General features: G+C 41.3%; 1 protein-coding gene across 3 annotated transcripts in view; it reads right to left on the reverse strand.

The window, feature by feature from the left end:
* CACNA2D3 (calcium voltage-gated channel auxiliary subunit alpha2delta 3) overlaps positions 1-22,265 on the reverse strand; it is an 879,694-nt gene that overhangs the window by 254,805 nt on the left and 602,624 nt on the right. For all 3 annotated transcript variants that reach the window (XM_060402372.1, XM_060402371.1, XM_042236061.1), the window contains exon 13: positions 17,696-17,829. In XM_060402372.1, coding sequence (XP_060258355.1) covers positions 17,696-17,829 — 134 coding nt within the window. The remainder of the gene's footprint in view (positions 1-17,695; positions 17,830-22,265) is intronic.

The following is a 22,265-nucleotide window of genomic DNA, read 5'->3' on the forward strand; positions in this document are numbered from 1 at the left end:
TTGAATCTGCAAGGCAGGCCTTACTAAAGTAATCCTTGTCTTCCATTAGTTTTCCTCCACATATCTCCCTCCCACAATTTACCAGCTCTAGAAGCCCAACCTTCTGGGATCAGCCTAGCCTTTTGGCTAGGCTGCTGTGCCCTCTCTTCTCTCAGGAAGCAAGTCTGCTTTTTCATTTGTCCTATTTTCTTGCACAGAGCAATTCTGTTCTGCCCCTCTTTCATCTTAGGCTCTGCCCCTGGGCCTCTTTCACTTCCTAATGGTTCCAAATCTTCCCTGAGGAATTCTGATGTGAAGGGGAACATTTGGCAGTGATTGGGCCTAGAGGGAAGAGGTTAAATGTGGTTGCCTTCTCTTAAAAAAGAAAAACAGAAGTTGATTTTGGGAGGTTAGAAAAAAACCGAGTTCAGTAAAGAAATGCCTGACAATGTCAACTGCTTTCCCTCCTGGCCTTGTGTAAAGCAGTCTGTGAGCAAAGGTTCAAGCAAGGTTTTAGAGAGAAGCAAACTCTTAGCCCCAAGGCTAATTGGAGGCTCTTACAAGACCTCCAGTGCAATGTAGGGTCTCCTAGATTGCTCAGTTTCCTAAATCCCAAGGTTCAAATGCCCTGTCATGGCATGCTTTCAGGACACTTTGTTTAGTTCAATTTTGTATTTGAAGTTTTGATCTACTTAATAGAGCATTTAATACTCACTGATTGGCTTGCATGACTACCCGTCAAGGTGGCCAGACCTTCCGTTCAAAGTCATGAATAATGCCTCTGAGGACTTTGATTCAGGGCCCTTAATTTCCTTCAGAAGAGAAGCTGTATAGGTCAGGAATAGCGTATCATGATTTTTGACACAGTGACAGCAGTTGGTGTTATATAAATTATACGATATGATTACAGCATTTGCTGTGATAACACCATCAAAATCCTTTTGTGATGTATAACACATTCAAAATGCAAATTCCGGGATATTTAAAAGCCCATCAAATAGAATTGTTATGACTCCAGATTTAAACCCAGGAATGCTGTGGTTTCTTGTACAAGTGTGATGAGCTGAATTTTCCTTCTGTCATTTAATACAGCACAGAAAACTCTCCATGTGAGAGATACAAGTTACAAAATTTAAAGTTTCCTATCGTGGGTTGCCAAACTACGAGAACCTAATTCAGGATAAGTCAGGCTCCCTGTCTTCATATTCCAAAGTGGTTCTGTGAGATTTTTAAAATTCAGTAGAAGCAATGTAACTCAAGCTTGTGGGAATGGGAAAGACATTTCTAATCTCACATCAGGCATTTTAAAGACTTTGGCATTGGCAATGTAGCCATTTGGGCGAGCTCTTCATCAGAGTACATACATACATGTGAGATACCCCCCACCATGTCCCATCAGAGAGAAAAGGCCTTACCAACAAGGAGGCAACCCAAGATTGAATCCACTTGTTCCACTAATTACCCCAGCTCCTTGGGCACATTCCTCAATCTCTCTAAACCTAGGCTTCCTCATTGGGAGGACTGAGATAATAAGGTCCATCTAACCAGAATGCAAAGCACTCAGTACAGGGTCTGGGTTGCATCTTAAGTGCCTCACACTGAGGGCTCTAGCATTCCAGTTATTCTAACTGTGCTACTCAAATAAGGCCTAGCTAACTGCACTTTGGGGAGGATGCTCCTGAAGGTCACCACTAGTTTTCACAGCTCAGCTTTTCCTCCTGAGTTTCTTGATCCATACCTGCCAGCCACAGCATGAGATTCTAGCACAGTAATTACATCTTATTCTAGTTGTTTCTAAATGACACCATCATAAAGATGTCAGACAGAGAGGGGCACTTTTTTCCTCTCATTCCTAAGCACAGAATGGAGCTTCCAGGCAAGACAAGCTGGACACACCACTTAGAGTAGGGATGTCGCTGCAAAGAGTGAATGTGACTCCCTTCTGCTGGGAAGGGAAATAAATGCATGACCAATTCTCTCCCCTTTCGTTCGGAGAATGCCAGAATTTGGCAGGTCTCAAATAAAATGAAGGCAGAGTTCATTCCATAAGACTCTATGTATGGAAAAGTAAATAATGCTATTTGGAATTTCCAGATAATAACGCTGACCATTTATGGAATTCCTGCTATGTATCTGACATGGTACTAAGCAGTCTTACAATTTTTAATCTTCGCTCTATTAGATCAGCACTATTATTATTCCCATTTCACAAAGAAGAAACCCTGATTGTATATAATATATCACTGCTATGTGGTGTGCAATTTATTTAAATTTTATTTACTTATTTTTGGCTGTGTTGGGTCTTCACTGCTGCATGGGCTTTCCTTTAGCTGCAGTGAGCAGGGGCTGCTCTCGAGTTGCGGTGCACAGGCTTCTCATGACAGTGGAGTCTCTCGTACGCAGAGCACTGGTGCCAGGACACCTGGGCTTCAGTCGTTGCAGCGTGTGCTCGGTAACTGCGGCTCCCGAGCTCTAGCGCACTGGCTCAGTAGTTGTGGTGCGTGGGCTTAGCTGGTCTACTGCATGTGAAGTCTTCCCCGACTAGGAATCAAACATTTTTCTCCTGCACTGGTAGGTGTTTTTTGTTGTTGTTGTTTTGTTTTTGTTTTTTTTTAATTATCACTGAGCCACCAGGGAAGCTCTGTGGTATATAACTTACTATAGAATACTTCAGCATAGATGGTGTGATATAAATATGTATCTCACTGCAATCTATATCTCAGAGGTAGTCAACTGCCTTAATCAGGAATACACATTCCAGCTAGTATATAAGCAAAAAGCAATGTATCTTATGTATTGAGTTCTAATACCAGAGGTTTCGTCAACTACCATAACGGGCATTAGAAATTACTTTATTGCTAAATTAGAGGTATCCATTCTTTGTGGATTGGTTTCATAGACTGCCAAGGCTCAGCCTTTCTCTGCTTGAACCCACATAAAGCCTTTGAGAGCTCGACAGGCTCTATCTTTAGGAATAGTGCCCCATGCCTGATTATTAAACAGTCTTGCCTCCAGTTGCTGACTCCAGCTTTATAGTCACCTGACTCCAAACAGAAGATTAAACTGACTTATGCAAATAATGCATTTGTTCTGATGCAAGATGTCATCAGAACATATAAAAGGACAGAGAGCTGGGACTTGAACTTTCAGAAGTTAGTTGGTTTTTGTGCATGCTTCCAATAAATGTTTCCATGGGCAGCAGAATTTGTCAGATCTGTTTTCACCATAACCTAGAAGACTGTGAGAGGACAAATATCCCTTAGCCTTAAATGTTGAAGGTGGCTTCCCAGGTGGTATGGTAAAGAACCTGCCTGCCAATGCAAGAGACACAAGAGACACAGGTCAGAAGACACAATCCCTGGGTCAGAAGATTCCCTGGAGCAGGAAATGACAACCTGCTCCAGTATTCTTGCCTGGAGGAACTCCATGGACAGAGGAGCCTGACAGGCTACAGTCTATGCGATTGTAAAGAGTCAGACATGACTGAGCACACTGATCACTATGAAAAATTATCTAATAAATTTTAAATTACCTAACTGACTGGGATTGTTCACTGAAGGGACTTAAACCATATTCCCTAAAAATGAAAGCTATGACACAGTAGTGCCCAGTACAGGGACTGGCCCTCAACTTAGTGGGTGTTTAGTCAGTGAACTAGGTAACCAAACATCTGGTTCTGTAAGTGTCCCTAGAATATATGGCCGGAGTAGATGTTCCTATTTGCTGACAACTACAGAGAAGGAGCAATGTACCTGATAAGACGGTGTAGGGGAGCAAAACTTGCCATGCTAAAATGTCTCGTTGGCATGAGGATTATTTTGAGCTGAAAATAATAATAATAATAGTAATAATAATAATATGCATGTTAAGTCACTTCAGTCGTGTCGGACTCTGTGTGACCCCATAGACGGCAGCCTACCAGGCTCTGCTGACCACAGGATTCTCTAGGCAAGAATACTGGAATAGGGTGCCATTTCCTCTCTAATAATCAAGCCCCAAATGACTCAGAAAGAAACTTTGACTTTCCCCCTAACTGCCAGAAAGAATTTAGATAGACAGCCTGTTTCCAGAAGAGAGCTCCATGGGAGATACATACAAAGAATATGGACTAGGTGTGGTGAGGAAAACTCTTCAGAGGTCCGAGCCTACTCTATGTCCCTTGTCTCTATGTGGTGCAGCTAACATTTATTTACCAAACGTTTCCTTTTCCATCTCCATGTCACTTGTTTTCCTCCCCTCTGAAATCCCAGACTACTGCTCACCATCTTTTTTGTCTTTAGCTTAAGGTGATATTTAAGGCGAGAATTTTAGCCATTTTGGCAAGATACTCAGTTTTCCTGGGTCTCTCCTATGCATCCCTATTATTAAACTTTTGTTTGATTTTCTTCTATTAATCTGTCTCATGTCTGTTTAATTCTTACACCAGCCAAAAGAACCTAAAGAAGAGAAACTTCTCCTCCCAACAAGGGCCATAAAGTCCATACATTCTGAGTGCTCCTAATTCAGCCCTAGGTTGGCTTATCATCGCAAGAAAAATGGGAAATTGACACACTTCGTTTAGATTCCATGAAGTCTGGGGAAATCAACAGACCTTCAAAAATGTATGGTTCTGCCAATATAGCAAAGGGCTGCTGTGAACCTATGTATTATGGCCAAAGATACAGCCCCCAACACATTTTTGCATTTCCAGCCACCAATTTTCTTTTCCAAGTTTGTTCTTGTTTGCATTTAGTTGTACTTGGTTGAAAAATCTGTTCTTAATAATATTAATAGTTAAAATTAAGATTATTTTAACCTTTAAATAATTTAAGTTTAACAAAACCACTTTATTTTCAAAGTAAAATGACCCACATATTTTAATAACAAAATAGAGTCAGTAATCTCACTTTAAAAGGAGAGATTTTTTAACACAATACAGTTTTGTTACATATGTATTGTCATGCAGTGATCAATATTTCTTAACTTAAGAATTCCATGCTTTCACATAACAGAAAACTAAATAAGAAGCAGATTGTCAAGTGCTATGATGGCAAACAGCTGCCAAAAAGCTATGATTTTTTTTTCCTCTCTCATTCCCTTAGTATTCTGTTGCAAAAGTTAAATTGAAATACTAATTCATTAAGCATTTCTCAATGTCTTCAGAAAACATACTACCATTCTATCATATCAGACTTTCTGGGAATTTTCCTTTCCAGTCTGGCCCAGAGTAATTAACTTGGCCTGAATCAGGACAGTAATTTAAAGCAGACAGCATTTATATTTTGATGGAGAATTGACTGTTAATGCTAAAGGAGCTCCACGGACCTGAATATTTTTGCCGGCCTCTCCCAATATCAAGTTTCTTTGGAGTCCACCTAAATTATGATGATGCCTGACCAAAAAAATCACATTCCACTCTTCATCCATAAACCATATCTTTAGCAAGAAAACCACCGTTAGGAACTTTTCCATCAGACCTAAGTAATGTAGTATAAACAATATGCCTCAAGCAATCAACCCTTTCCCCAACATATTGCTTTTAACAACACACATAGAAAGGGAGCACTGCAGAAATCTGGTTTACTCCCAGAAGCTCTCGGTTGTTCCATCTAAAATCAGTGACTGCCACTGAGTACCTTAAGCTGGCATTCAGAAAAACCAGCTGCTTTAGACCTAAACTTGGTCATTCAGCTAAGTATTCAAAAGGAAAGACAAGCATGACCACTGTATTTCACGAATAATATTTGAAACTCTGTTATGGTACCACCATCTACTTTGTAGTCAATATTCTTTATTATTTTTCCCTAGTTCTTAGTGTCTCGTTGTACTTTAGTGTAGAGTGGAAGAAACAAACTCTAGCAAGTAGTGAAAAAGAGACTGGTGGTATGACTAAAAATAAATCTCGTATTGGCTTCCCTGAGCTAATACTGCATGTGTGGTACTGTGTGCCAGGCAGAGAGCTAGGTCGCAGGGACACAAGACAGACTTTGCCCCAGTTCTTACATTATCATTGGGAATACCAACCAAAAACAACTTTTAAAGAGGGAAAAAATGTCTAGGTGCTTACTTAAAATAATTATAATTATAAATGATCAGACTTTCTATGAAGGAAATAGATAGGAATCTGAGATGGAAGGTCAATAGACATGTGACAGGGATATTTAGCTGAGATACAGAAAATGGGAATAATTTTCCCCCCAGTAAAGGAGCAGAATGGGAGAGCAGTCTTTCCAGTTCAGAAAAAGATTGCTCAAAAGCCTAGAGAAAGGAGAAAGTTTTGGGGAATTCAAACAAACAAACAAACAAACAAACAAAGGCGACCAGCATGGCTGATGTTTTGAGAGTGAGGGAGAGAAGTTGGTGATGGTGGGGTTCTGTTGATAACGATTTTCATGATGAAGTGTCTTCACTTGGAGGTAACATACAGGAAAGTAAACTGAAAACCAGTAAATGCAAAACTAATGTAAGACATTATTTGTAAGGACTTCCTGAATACTCACTATATACAACAACAACTATATACCCAACAACCAAATATAATTCTGGCAGTGCCAAGACCTTATTTTAAAATTATTTTGCATTTTAACAGTGGCTAATGTGTAAGGACACCCCTACTCACTAAATTCTTCCATTGGAACATCACGGGAGGTCAACTGATGAATAAGCAGGGCACCTGAATCCTGTCCTTCTCAAAGGAAGGATCCTTCCCATGGAAACATTTGCTCCTTAACAGTGGGAGAGAAACAGATTGTGGGATGAAAGTACTCAGCTTTGCTTCATCTCAGGCCACCTCTAATTTGATCACTCAGAAGAGAAATCAATTATAAGAGTGATTAATAGTTGTTTCCACCCACCAGCAAACATGATGTTCCAGATTTTTTGGTTAGACATAATGGAAATTGATCTGAAAACATGTTCCTTTTGCCTGAATAAACTATCGTCTTTGCTTTTTTTCCCCCCTTCTTTGTTCAGAACAAGAGAGAATTTCCCCTGAGGAACTAGCATGGAGCCTCATGCTTGGTCTGGACATCTAATAGGAGGGCATATCATCAGCAGGTTAAGATCCAAGGAGCTCCCAGATGCCACATTGCTCACAAGCAGGTGTGAAAGGCCATGAAGGAATAATTTTTAATGGCAAGAGGAAGCAAAATAGTGGTCCTCTGACACTGCTCAACAGAAGCAGTTTAAGAGCCAAAGTCAGTTGAAATATTCTTATCTATGGTATCTTTGAGGCATGGCCTCATAGAAAATACATTTATATTTGGCACAGCAAGCCTGATGTTTTAAGAGTAAAAGAATTAAATATTTTACATGGGGAAAATCCCGCATATAGCAAGAGAAGAGAAACTGGCAGTTGATATCAAGCCACAGGCTGACTCTCTGGGATTATTTTAATTGTTTTTCATGCTGGTAATAAGAGGAATGTGTTCATTTTAGTTTAAAGCATGAAAATCAGCTCTGAGACTCTAAGCTGCCCAAATACCTGGGCCGTGAAGAGGAAAAAAGCAGTGCAAATTTGGCTGTGGTAGCCAAAATACCTTCCTCAGCTCTCCTAAGGCACAAAGGAGAGAGGCTCCTGCCACCCACATAGCAAGACAGTGGGTGGAGAGAGGGCAGGGTCAGAGATGTGGGAGGCAAGAGAGGACTGGGGTCATCTGTTTGGGCAACATGAGTGAAAATGAAGCCATGAGTCTAGGAATAATAGAGGAAAGGAGACATGCTCCCAAGAGTCAGTATTAGAGCCCAGCTGGGATGCAACTTATAGAAGACTTAGACAGAAAGACAGAGACCTAGAAATGCCAACTTTTTGACACCCCAGTAAGAAAGAGATTTTTCATAGAATCTGCCATTCACAGCCTTGGCTGACCTGTTTCTATCACATGACCTTTTCTCATCCTTGGTTGACTGGATGGCAGACATCTGACCTCAGTGGAACCATGGGCTAGAGTAAGTTACACCCTTTGCTCAAAAATGAACTCTGTTGGGTTTGAACTAGGGCACCATGTAAAGCACTACAGCTTGGAGAAGACTATGTTTCACCCATGAATGATGGTTTACCAAAAATATGAAAATACTATTTGGTTTTATAATAGAACCATATTTACAACCTCCTAATCTTTCCTAACTGGACCCATCCCAGTACCCTGTTGTAAAGGCATAGTACATTATCTACCAACATACTCTGTGTCTATATGCCTGACTTAGCAAGGATCCATGGAAACATTTCATTAATACAGATAAAGGGCTCCAGTGCCTAACAGCATGGAACCATGATGAATACCATACCACCATACCAATGGGAAATGTGAGCTTGGTCATAGATTAGTTTTAGATTCTACAAACAAGCCATATGCAGGACTCTATTGTCCTTCCAGTATCAATTCCCTCTGAGACTGTTTTCTTCCCCACTCTGTGAGATTCAGACCATCAGTGAGTAACTCCATCTCTCCTCTCAGTATGGGGTTGTGACCCAAACAATCTCTTACAGGATTGACACAGATGCTGGAAGGAAAGGGACTATAAAGATAATGAAAGTTAGTGGATGGTAGAGACCATCTTTGTTACCCAGTAAAGAGAACAGATGACACCACCCTCATGGCAGAAAGTGAAGAGGAACTAAAAAGCCTCTTGATGAAAGTGAAAGAGGAGAGTGAAAAAGTTGGCTTAAAGCTCAACATTCAGAAAATGAAGATCATGGCATCTGGTCCTATCACTTCATGGGAAATAGATGGGAAACAGTGGAAGCAGTGTCAGACTTTATTTTGGGGGGCTCCAAGATCACTGCAGATGGTGAATTCAGCCATGAAATTCAAAGACGCTTACTCCTTGGAAGAAAAGTTATGACCAACCTAGGTAGTATATTCAAAAGCAGAGACATTACTTTGTCAAAAAAGGTCCGTCTAGTCAAGGCCATGGTTTTTCCACTGGTCATGTATGGATGTGAGAGTTGGACTGTGAAGAAAGCTGAGCGCCGAAGAATTGATACTTTTGAATTGTGGTGTTGGAGAAGACTCTTGAGAGTCCCTTGGACTGCAAGGAGATCTAACCAGTCCATCCTAAAGGAGATCAGCCCTGGGATTTCTTTGGAGGGAATGATGCTAAAGCTGAAACTCCAGTACTTTGGCCACCTCATGCGAAGAGTTGACTCATTGGAAAAGACCCTGATGCTGGGAGGGATTGGGGGTAGGAGGAGAAGGGGATGACAGAGGATGAGATGGCTGGATGGCATCACTGACTCAATGGACCTGAGTTTGAGTGAACTCTGGGAGTTGGTGATGGACAGGGAGGCCTGGCGTGCTGCGATTCATGGGGTCGCAAAGAGTCGGACACGACTGAGCGACTGAGCTGAACTGAACTGAACTGAACTGAAAGAGAGCCTGCTGGGAATAAGTGAATAAGAGTCAAGGAACAAGTCAAAATAAACAGAATTGATCCCTAAATCTAGTCATGCCTCAAGAGAGAACTACATAGATATCTTGACTCTAGATCAACAAATTCCCTTTATGACCTTTACTGCCTTGAGTTGGTACTGTCACTTGTAAACAAAGACTGCTGAATAATCTATCATGCTAAATTGTTATTCAGACTTAGTGATTGTTTATTTTAAGAGCTTATTTCCAGAAGCTATCCTTTCATTACAGATAGTTGAAATTATTATACCATAATAGCAGAAACAACAAATCTAAAAGTCTAAAAAAAAAAAAGAAAACTTGAAATCTAAAAAATTTTGTTTTCATTTTCAGCCCCAAACTTTTCTACTAGTTGACAGTCATCCATACAGGGTGTCAGAACATCTTTCCTAAATAAATGAAAATAATTTTATACCTTTGGTTCATAGTTTTGTAACACCAATTCAAAGTAGAAAAAAAAAGTTGACCTAACAAAATTCTATTTAATATAAAAATCTAGAATTATATGGAAGAGGATATTTGGATGAATATAAATAGCACCAGAAATCAAGAATGCACTCATTTTTAACATCACCATTCCTAGCAAAAAAAAAAAAATTATAATAGTAATCTGTTTCAATGGAAATAAAGTACTATAATATTTATAGTCTATGCCAGAATTATAATGACTGTAGGGCCAGAAGTGAAGTGTCTCAGCATGCTCCGCATGGTTTTAACACGGTTTCTAAAGGCTCTGGAGGCTATTAAATTTAATGAACCCATCTGCTATGAAATAGAGGTCCCAACATAATCAGTTTCCTCCATGCCATGTAATGCAGATGGCATTCTCTGTTCCACAACCCAGCAGGACGGTTTATGTTTCTCTTTACGTGTGTCTTTTTGCTTTGACGATTTGAACTTCTTTGATATGCAGTGGTGTCTTGGGAAAAACACCGTCTATTCAGCTTCTAAGCCCCAACAACTTCCTTATGATGGCTTCGACCCTCCGAGTAATTGCTTCTAGGCAGTAAGATACTGTTGCCTAAAGCAATCACCCAAACGACTCCTAAATGGCCTAGGTGCCATTCTGAGATGGGAAAACAAACTAAATGTGCAATTTATCAAATGCAAAGCATTTTCTCCAAGTTGGACTTAGTAGGGGGTGAGGAGGAGGGATACATGTCCAATTTGTAAACGTAACTAAATTGGTTTGAAAGTTCCTACAAATTTCATACAGAATTGTATTACCAGCAGAGGGGAGGGGCAGGGGGACTTGGTAATGAATTCTCATTATTTCAAATGGTCACTTTCCCACTGTTTTCTAAAAGATTTCTTTGCTTCCCTTCTGTGGGTCACTGTGGTCTGTGCAAACTCCCTTGGAGGGGTTCATCAGGAATGCTGATGCTTCCTCAGTCTGATGCACAGCAAGTTGGGCAGCATCCCCAAGGTGATTAGGACCCAACTGGAAAATACAAGTCATCTGCTTACAAACGGAACAAATCCCACTGTTAGTGCTTTTTTGCTCTGCACCTAAGAGATAATGACTATGCAGCGCAACGTGCATTCAGAGGAGAAGCCCACGAATTTCAGGGTTCTAGTGTTCGCTGTTTTGTCAATTAATACATGAGATCTTATTAGATTAAACATAATTAATGTTTCTAACATTAATTCATTTATTTGGGCTTTACCACAAAAGCAAATTGAACAGAACAGCCAGGCAGGAGCAGAATATTTAATCAGACCGGTGGTAACACTCAGGGAGAATGGATCCTAAAAGGAAAATTTTGTCCATCTTGATTTTAGATCAGGCTGGATTGATTGCAACCCTGGATTCTCATGCATAAAAATCCAAACTCAGCTTCTCTTCACAAACTTTTATCTTGATCTTGTCCAGACCCAGAACTGTATAAATTCATGTATAATTAATAAGGAGAGAAAGCACTATCCTCGCAGGTCATTTCAAACTATTCACTTAAGTATTAAATCAATTATATTCTTATATTTGTTGCTGCAGGGTTTTCAACCATAACTGATGAGTCAAGCAAAAAAGGAATTATTTTTGCCTTCACCACAAGATAACTAAACAGAAAGAAGATTTTTAAGACCACATTAATTAAGCAAACTTGTGGGACCAAGTGTTCAAATTTACTTGATAATCAACTAGTACCTACTTTCTTAGTATTTGGTAAAATAATAAATAAATCAGGAGGTTCACAAGTCCTAATGGAATCAAAACCACCTTCAGACTACAATGTCACAAGGAGAACAAGGCTCTTGGAGACACTGCTGTTTAGCAGAAATGTTATGATAAAGAACAGATGTAATTTTACCATAATTATATAAATTAATTCAACCTTATTGAAATTCTTATATTATGAATGGAAAAAGAAAATTGTTATTCTGTGACTATGTAAATAAATGTCTTGGAAAGACTCTAAAGAAAGTTGCTAAGGTAGATAATAAATATGTTCAAATATCAAAAAAAATTCCAAAGCACATTATTAAAATGGGGTCACCATGCCCAGCGCCAAGTGCTCCTGAGTTTCGTCTTTTTTACTACCACAAGCTGGAACATTAAGGTAATCCTGGATTGAGACTGTCTTGGATGGGTCAGGCGGTAATGAACTTGGAATTGCTGATTCCCACACCCTCTTCGTCTTCTGGTTGGTTCCAAAGTTGGTGGCCTCATCTTAGGAATGAGACTCTGCAGGTGAGTTTAGCATATGATTCTGATTTTTACTCCATGTAAATAGCAAAGGGAATCTCCCCTTGCCCTGGTTGTTATAGGCCCAGAGGACTAGTTTGAAGAGGTGTTGCTTCTTTGGCCAGAGAGGCACCTGTTGGAGCAGTAGCTGCTTTCTCCTCATCCAAACAAGGCCAAGAGGAAGATGGCATTCCCAATGTCCTTCCGAGGTTAACAGGTTTCTCAAAACCACCAAGATGATAAAGAACCTTCAGAACATTCTACTAGGGGATTAATTTATCAGGGTTATTTGCAAAGAGGGAACACAGAGGCAGTGCTGAGCTATCACTTCAGGGACAAGCGAATTCTCGGGGTTTAGTTTTATGTACATCAAAAGGTTCTTGAAGAGACAGAAAAAATGAGCTCAGTCATCTTGACCTAGCATTTTAATTAATAATAAGCCACTTAAAGCATTATTTTATTTTAAAGTAAGTAAACATGATCATGGCACAGAATGCAAATTTCAAGTAAATGTTTAAGATGAACCACAAGACTTCAAAGACAACGTCTCTGCTCTGTTTGCCAGAGCTGCTTCCAGACTTTTTCTCTACCTCTTCTGTCAGTTCTTTAGTGGAAAAGCAGCAGTAGCATGGGTTTTCCCTCTCGTAACTGCCCCCATTATATAAGCATGACAGTTCAGTTCAGTTTAGTCGCTCAGTCATGTCTGACTCTTTGTGACCCCATGAATTGCAGCACGCCAGGCCTCCCTGTCCATCACCAACTCCTGGAGTTCACTCAAACTCATGTCCATCGAGTCGGTGATGCCATCCAGCCATCTCATCCTCAGTCGTCCCCTTCTTCTCCTGCCCTCAATCCCTCCCAGCATCAGAGTCTTTTCCAATGAGTCAACTCTTCGCATGAGGTGGCCATAGTACAGCTTTAGCATCATTCCTTCCAATGAACACCCAGGACTGATTTCCTTTAGGATGGACTGGTTGGATCTCCTTGCAGTCCAAGGGACTCTCAAGAGTCTTCTCCAACAACACAGTTCAAAAGCATCAATTCTTCGGCGCTCAGCTTTCTTCACAGTTCAACTCTCACATCCATACAAGGCTACTGGAAAAACCATAGCCTTGACTACACAGACCTTTGTTGGCAAAGTAATGTCTCTGCTTTTCAATATGCTATCTAGGTTAGTCATAACTTTCCTTCCAAGGAGTAAGCGTCTTTGAATTTCATGGCTGCAATCACCATCTGCAGTGATTTTGGAGCCCCCCAAAATAAAGTCTGACACTGTTTCCACTGTTTCCCCATCTATTTGCCATGAAGTGATGGGACCAGATGCCATGATCTTCATTTTCTGAATGTTGAGCTTTAAGCCAACTTTTTCACTCTCCTCTTTCACTTTCATCAAGAGGCTTTTAGTTCCTCTTCGCTTTCTACCATAAGGGTGGTGTCATCTGCATATCTGAGGTTATTGATATTTCTCCCGGCAATCTTGATTCCAGCTTGTGCTTCTTCTAGCCCAGCGTTTCTCGTGATGTACTCTGCATATAAGTTAAATGAGCAGGGTGACAATATACAGCCTTGAGGTACTCCTTTTCCTATTTGGAACCAGTCTGTTGTTCCATGTCCAGTTCTAACTGTTGCTTCCTGACCTGCATATAGGTTTCTCAAGAGGCAGGTCAGGTGGTCTGGTATTACCATCTCTCTCAGAATTGTCCACAGCTGATTGTGATCCACATAGTCAAAGGCTTTGGCATAGTCAATAAAGCAGAAATAGATGTTTTTCTGGAACTTTCTTGCTTTTTCCATGATCCAGCGGATGTTGGCAATTTGACCTCTGGTTCCTCTGCCTTTTCTAAAACCAGCTTGAACATCAGGGAGCTCATGGTTCACGTGTTGCTGAAGGCTGGCTTGGAGAATTTCGAGCATTACTTTACTAGTGTGTGACATGAGTGCAACTGTGTGGTAGTTTGAACATTCTTTGGCGTTGTCTTTCTTTGGAATTGGAATGAAAACTGACCTTTTCCAGTCCTGTGGCCACTGCTGAGTTTTCCAAATGTGTTGGCATATTGAGTGCAGCACTTTCACAGCATCATCTTTCAGGATTTGAAACAGCTCAACTGGAATGCCATCACCTCCACTAGCTTTGTTCGTAGTGGTGCTTTCTAAGGCCCACTTGACTTCACATTCCAGGATGTCTGGCTCTAGGTGAGTGAATACACCATCGTGATTATCTTGGTCATGAAGATCTTTTTTGTACAGTTCTGTGTATTCTTGCCACCTCTTCTTAATATCTTCTGGTTCTGTTAGGTCCAGACCATTTCTGTCCTTTATCGACCCCATCTTTGCATGAAATATTCCCTTGGTATCTCTAATTTTCTTGAAGAGATCTCTAGTCTTTCCCATTCTGTTGTTTTCCTCTATTTCTTTGCATTGATCTACATATGTGTGTAACTATGCATGTATGTATGTGATTAGTAAACCTAGAGCAATTTATTTAAATGATTAACATTATCTAAAGCTAGATGTTACATTAAGACAAAGTTCTGTCCTCTTCCTCTCCAGGATCTTCAGGTTATGTAACCCCAGCCTGGATACTCTATATGTGTGATGTGTCCTTCACCAAAGGCACAATGTCCATCAGCCTCTCATTGGTGACACTAATTTGATGACCCAACTCAAGATTTTGCTGGAATGCTGAAGCACTTTGAGACCATGAAAATACTGCACCCATCATCAAACTTTCCCCTAGGCTTAGCATCCTTGGATGACTACTGCCCTAATCATTCTTTACTAAAATGGCTGTCCATTGGTGATTTTCAATCTAATGACTCCCTCCCTCCACAGCCACCAGGCAGCCTTCCATTGCCCACTGGACACTCCACTCCTTCACATACACTTCCATCATCTATGTAGTTCATCTCTCTGAAATTTGTTTATTTATCTAGAACACATGGATTTCTGTTTTATTCAGATTATAGTCCATTACTCTACTTTTTTTTTATGTTGAGGTTCAAATTGTCCCAGAGCTGACCACTGAGAGCCCATTCATGCTGATTCTTGGGCCTTTTGACATGACTTTAGTGTCTGGTAGGCTTTTTTCTGTTTTATTTTTAACAGTAAGACTCCATTACATCCAAGTACCAGAGTTTATGCAATTGATCTCTTATGGTTGAGGATTTAAGTAACTTTCAATATTCTGAAAGTGAAAGTCAGTCAGTCATGTTCAACTCTTTACAACCCCACGGATTATATAAAGCCCACAGGCTCTTCTGTCCATGGAATTCTCTAGGCAAGAATACTGGAGTGGGCAGCCAATCCCTTCTCCAGGTTCAATATTTTGAAATTACGAGCAATTCTGCAGTGAACAAACTTGTGCATATGCATTTTTGGGTTGTTGGAGGTTTACTTTCAGGGTTAATTCCTCAAAATAGGATTCCTGGGTCAAAGGGTGAATGTACATCTTCCTTTCTAGAAATGCCCCATTCTATCATCCCACAAGCAACATACGAGTGTCTCTTTCCCACAGCGACAACAACAAAGTTAAGCTTTTCATTTTTGGTACTCTGATAGGTGAAAGACATGGTATCTCACCATACTTTTACTTGCCTTTTCCTTACTATATATCAAGTTATACATACTTCATATTTTAAAAAAACATTTTTATTATTTTTGTGGGAATTGTCTGCTCATGTCTTCTGTTCATTTTTTTTTCTATAGGAATTTTGGGGTTTTCCCTTTAATTTTGGAAAGTTCTTTACATATTAGAATTATTCTTTATGTGTACTATATGTTCCATATATTTTCTCCTATTTTACCATTTGCTTTTTGACTTTGCTTCTAGCAATTTTTTTACTTAACAAAAGTTGGGTTTTGTTTATATTAGTAGTCAAACCTATTTTTCTTTATGTTGCATCTGGATCTTGGAGTCATTGTTAAAAGCCTTTCTCTGGACTCACATTATAGAATAACTCACTAGATTTTTGTTCTACTGCTTGTATTGTTTCATTTTTGATAGTTTAGGCCTCTGATTCCCTTGGATTTCTTTCTCGGGCATGATGTGAAGAAAATAACTAATTCTATCTTTTTCTCAATAGCTATCTAGTTTCCCCAAAAGCAGTTATTAAGCCCATCCTAGCCCCACTGGTTAGAGATGCTGCCTTTATGACATACAAAATTTCCATAGGTAGGTAGGTCTGTTTTTTTGGAACGTCAACTGATCTTTCTATGTATCCAAGTCATGGTCCCATAGAGACTCTCTTCTATATTTTTTAGACAGATGAAACAAGATGACAGACCCAACTGGCTGTTCAGAGTTTGTACAAAGAACCACTGAGTGTCTGGATCACTCTGATCCTGGCTGGCCACCCTCCTCCTCTCCTCTTCCCTGGACATACTCAACCACATGTACAAGGAAGAGATGAAACCATCACCATTGTTATTCTGTTATTACTGCTAGTATGATGCTGACACAAATGGTGTGGCTTAGTTTTTTCACTTCTATGATTCTAAACCAAACTGGGGTCAGATTCTGAACATGATAAAATCCCACAGTCTCCCTAATCTCTCCTACACCAGAACTATCACATTTTTCAGCTTAAGACCCATCTCTGCTCAGGGTGATTTCTCCCAGGAGACGGCTACCCTTTCCTGACCAGTTTATATTTCCAAGGTCCCACTGTATGCTTCAAGGCTTTGGTAGGGGGGCGGTGGGTACAGACTGCTGTGCTGTCCCCAAGGATGGGTTCTCACATGCTGCTCCTGCCCTGCATTCACCTGCAGCTGCCAGAAAAGCAGCAGGAATGAGAGAATTCATGGAGAGAACACCCAGCCCACAGCAGCCATTGAGATCACTCTTGAGGATGGCTGTGTCTGGGTTATAGTGATTACTGTGATGTTAATCCTGACACAAATGATGGGAGAGGGGCCCTCTGAGAACATTTAAAATCCATAAATGAAAAATGCCACTCCATCAGACTCATTATCACTATGAAAAATCAAGCAGCAACTACACAAGAAACTCAGCCATTGAGCCATTACCTGATGATTGGCAGTGCTACTTCCTTTAAACTAATTCAACATTAGAACCTTTTTTGCTTGGAATTTACCTTTAGAATGTTGCCCATGGCCACAGTTTCAATAACAATTGCTACCTACAGTCACCAAGGAAGCATCTTCTCACTTGTCCATGGGAAGAAAAGGCAGCTGTGGTCTCTACAGTGGCTCCAATTCACTATCAGAACTGAGCTTTGGTTCCACATTCCCAAGTTGAGACCCAAGATTCATTTCTAGGACTGAGCTTCTCCAATGATGGTGAGGACTGAATCCAACATGTCTGTTATCATTGCCACAATGAGAGAATTTGTACACTTGTGAGACAGGAAACAAAGTAGAAAAGACAGAAGCCAAAAGTGATTTTTCTGTGCTGACCAGACACCTTCCAGAAGAACCTATTGCATTCTCAGATATTAAGATTTGTTACCAACCTCACTTACCAAGAGACCAATGCAAACTGTACAAAAAGAAAGACGTCATTGAACCTGTTATTGAGGAGAAACAATACAACCAACCACCAACTTTCAGAATAAACCCAAGGATACTCTCCTATGCCAAGAGGCACCCTCGGACTGTCCGTCCCCTGGGGCCCCCAAGTACTCACAGTGCTGTCAATGTACGCTTCAGTCCACACCACATCATGTTCCTGGTCGATGACTTTGGGCCGGCTGAGTACGTGGAGGTATTCCATGACATTTTCCTGCACGTCAGCCAAGGTGGAGATCTGGGTGAAAAATCCTGCCAATGGAGAAGCACCTTTAGTAAAGACAGGCAGATCTACAACTGAGGAGCAGGCCCACACCACATCTCCACAGCAGTATCATGTCTCCTCTCTACCATCGCCCACTTCAAACACTGTGTTCACGTTAGAGAAAGTGAAGTCGCTCAGTCATGTTTGACTCTTTGTGACCCCATGGACTGTAGCCTATCAGGGTCCTCCATCCATGGGATTTTCCAGGCAAGAGTGCTGGATTGGATTGCCATTTCCTTCTCCAGGGGGCCTTCCCAACCCAGGAATCGAACCTGGGTCACCCACATTGCAGGCAGACACTTTACTGTGGGAGAAAACAGTCAAGCAAAAAGAATAAAATAAAGAGCAATTACAGACTCATCTCCCAGAGTGAAAGTCACTCTATGCCCAACTCTTTGCGATCCCATGGACTATACAGTCCATGGAATTCTCCCGGCCAGAATACTGGAGTGGGTAGCCTATCCCTTCTCCAGGGGATCTTCCTGACCCAGGAGTCGAACTGCGGTCTCCTGCACTGCAGAGAGATTCTTTACCAGCCCAGCTACCAGGCAAGCCTCTATCCCTCAGAAGAATCCCCCATTAATCCACTGAAGAATTTCTTTCTGATGGTTTTTTGTTGTTGTTGTTTAGTCAAACGGTGCTAAACAGTCGCTCAGGCTGTTAGTCACTCACTCTATACATATACATATACACCTTCTCTGGTAGAAACCGGAGTGAGTCCTCTTTACATAAAATTTTGTAAACCCCTTCCTAATTTCATTTTAGTGTATTTATTTCCAAATAAACTACTTACAAATTCAGGAAAAACTACAAAGCACAACACTTAAAGGCTGTAATACTTATAGTTACATATTGTTATAAACAGTTATAAATAATAATAAAATTACAAATAATTTTTACTTTTTTGAAAGTTTTTACTGGAGTATAGTTGGTTTAAAATGCTGTGTTAGTTTCGGGTGTACAGCAAAGTGAATCAGTTATACATACACATATTTCCACTCCTGTTTAGATTCTTTTTCCATATAGATCATACAGAGTACAGAGTAGAGTTCCCTGTGCTCTATAGTAGGTCCTTATTAGTTAGCTATTTCATATATAGACGTATACATATGTCAATCCCAATCTCCCAATTTATTCCTCTCCCCTATAATTAATTTTCTAAGGTGCACAAAATTTGCTAAACACTTGATAAGCATAGCCTCATTTATTCTTGACAACATGATGAAGTGAAGATGACTGTACCCATTTTAAAGATAAGATGACTGAGGCAGACCAAGCATAGGTATTTCACCCATATTCTCACAGGTATCAAGTGGCAAATACTGAAGGTGAATCAAGCTTAAGTCTCTTAATCTATGCCTTCTGCTTCTACAGAATTGTTCCCTTTGTGTGCTTGAGGTTGAAACTCCAGCTGAACCCTCATGTGGTACCAGACCTGCCTTTTGAATATGCTGGGTAGACATGACTTCTCAGTAACATAAAAAGTTTTAAACTTTTTATCATCTTGAGGGTGAAGAGGCCATTATGCTCAGCCACTGCTATGTTCCTGTTCAGCTAGGGATCCTGTTGGCTTTGCTATGGGTTAGGAAATGTTAGAAGAAAAGGGCTGAACAGAGCACAGGTCTGGATCCCAGGATGGGTCCCTTCATTCAAACGTCTTATGGATGGCAGTCTTGGTGCCTAGCACTGGTGGAGCAGAGGTCACCTAGACGAGCCTGACCCCTGCCTCCTGGGGCCTGTGAGGTCTGTGGCTGCTGACAACTACAAAATAGCAAAATCAACTTTATAGAAAAGCACACAGAAGAGACAGAGTCAATCACTTGGCTATCCTGAGGAAGGGTTAGTGCAGCTGAACCCTGAAGGATGAGGACCAGTTAGCTAGAGAAAGGGGGGTTAAAGACTGTGTCCGGCAAAGCAAGGAATGCTAAGTAAAGGCTCAAAGTCAGAGTTAGATCCATTCCAGGAAGTGAAAATAGTTAAGAATGGCTGGAGTAAAAAGCTGGGGGAGAGTGAAGAGCAGTAAGGTGGTATAAGATGAGAAGAATGGGCAGAGGGATGGTCACATAAGATCTTGGGAAGGAGTTGAGACTTTATCCGACAGGCAAGTGGTCACAGAGGTCTTTTAAGCTGGGGGACACTGGATGGACATAGAGTCATGCTTCCTCCCCATGCCTCTAAATAAGGACCCTTATAATTAAGTTTATGCCAGCTTCTACTTGCCAACAAACAAGAGAGAATATGTGTGCCTCTGAAGCCAGATCTGTCACAGCACTGGCTATATTGTTTACAGAACCTCTTAGTGTTTAATACAGGGCTCAGGGTAAGGAAATGCCAGCCCTTTTGTTATCCAGAAAGGACTAGGACCCTCCCAGGGCATTTCCAAACAAAAGCCAGCTGGTTTAAATTTGGTGTACCAACCCCAAACCAGGTTGGGACCATGTGGCTTCTGGCTTCCTGGTGACAGTTCTGCACAGTGCTAATTAACATGCATTGTCACTCCTGTCCACTCCACCCTCCTGGCCAAGGCCAGAGACTCGCCCATCCCAGTGGAAACTGGGCCCCAGCGGCCGATGAGACTGTACTTTAGCTCAGGATTCTGAAGTGGGGCAGATGTGCACCGTGGCACTCCCTCAGAGTTCAGGCACTCCTACAGGGAGGTCCATCCAGATCACTGTTCATGCAAGGCTTCCAAGTGGCTCCTCTTGGAGGCACAGCGGGAAAAACATGCTTTAAAGAAGATTGCTGGATGACAGCAAGCATCCACAGTTATCATCCCTCCATAGACCATGACTGTAAACAGTGTCTGAATAGGAAAGAAAACATTTCCTCTCTTCTCTAGTAGATAAACCTTTGGCTCTGCATGAAGGGTCTTATAGAGACAAGCTCCACAGAGGACAAACCAAGAGACGTGTCGCCATGTTGAAAGGAAGAGGAGAGCACTCCATGGTTCTGGATCAAGGGGACACCCGCGTGAGCAGTTCACAGTGCAGTGCTCTTCCTGCTCTGGGCTCCTGTACTAAATGTGCAGGAAAGACAGCCTCTCTTGGGATGAATTTTTCTCGGTTGTCTGTGTTTTCATTCTGATCCTCAAAGCCAACAGTAAAAATCCCTGATTTGGGCTTTCCAAAATAGGCCCAAGAGAAGAGAGGGAATAAATAGAAAGAGGGGGATGGGAGAGACAGATTCTCAGTATAGAAGGGGAGTGAGAAGGAAAAACAGTCACACATTTGGAAGGAGATGGAGCTGAGGGATCATCCTCACTTGGCCTTGCTTATCATAATCAAAGTTCTGAAAAGTTACAAAAAGCTGGCTTCTCCCCAGAGCTACAGACTCATAGCCAACTGTATACCTGACACCTCCACAGGGATGACTAGCAGGATTCTCAGACTGAACTCGTCCAAAGCCAACTTCTGATTTCCTTGGCCAAACCCATTCCTCCCCCATGGGGTCTTTCCCATCTCAGCCGATGACGCCACTGTCCAACTGGGCCAAAAACTTAAGAATTATCCTTGACAGCCATCATTTCCTCAACCCACTCCATTGCTAATCCACCAGCATGTTCTTCTGGCCCTATCTCTAAAATATGCCTCAAGTCTAATTCCCCATCTCCACTGCTCTGGCCCTACTCCAGACTCCACTGTCTCTCCCCCAGGGTACAGCAATAGGCCCTGGCCCCACAAATCCCCTTCGTTGTTATCTAGACTCCAGACAGCAGTCATAGTAGTCTCATGAAGGATAAAGCAGATCATCTCAGTGCCTAAAATTTTAAAAGAGCTTCTATTTAGAGTTAGCATAAAATCCAGATTTCTTACCTGACCTCTAAGACTCTCCCTCACCAGGCCTCTGCCTACCTGGATGACCTCATCCTCATCTACTATCCCACACCAAGCTCATCCACTTAACCCTCCCCAGGCACTTGCACTTGCTGTACCCTCTGCCTGGCACACCATTTATCCAGTTTTCTAAGGATGGCTCCTCTGACCGTTCAGGGGTCAGCTGTCTGAACTCATTTCCTCTCATTTCACCTGGTCTTTACTTTCTTCTTAAGATTCATCTATATAGAATTCTGATTTATTTGTTTATTTTGTTCTCTATCACTGGAATATTGGCTCCACAAAATGTTACAAAAAGCTGGTGCCCATGTTATCCAGAGTGGTATTCTCAGAACCAGCAGACAGGTCTGTGATAGCCATCACTGAAGCAAAGACAGTCACCAAGGTCTTATTGCAATCCACTTGCCTCTACACTTGGGTAACACAACAGCTCAACATGGGCGCATGCTCACTGTATAAGGAGGAAGCAGAAACAAAACAATTCAGTTATTTGTCCTGGATCAATCTGAATCCAGATTCATTTGGTTCCGAAATCTTTGCTCTTAACAACTGAACATGCCTTTTCCTGTAAAGCGAAGGGACATCACAGC

The sequence above is a fragment of the Ovis aries genome, chromosome 19 (assembly GCF_016772045.2).
Source record: "Ovis aries strain OAR_USU_Benz2616 breed Rambouillet chromosome 19, ARS-UI_Ramb_v3.0, whole genome shotgun sequence".
In the NCBI taxonomy this organism is placed as follows: domain Eukaryota; kingdom Metazoa; phylum Chordata; class Mammalia; order Artiodactyla; family Bovidae; genus Ovis; species Ovis aries.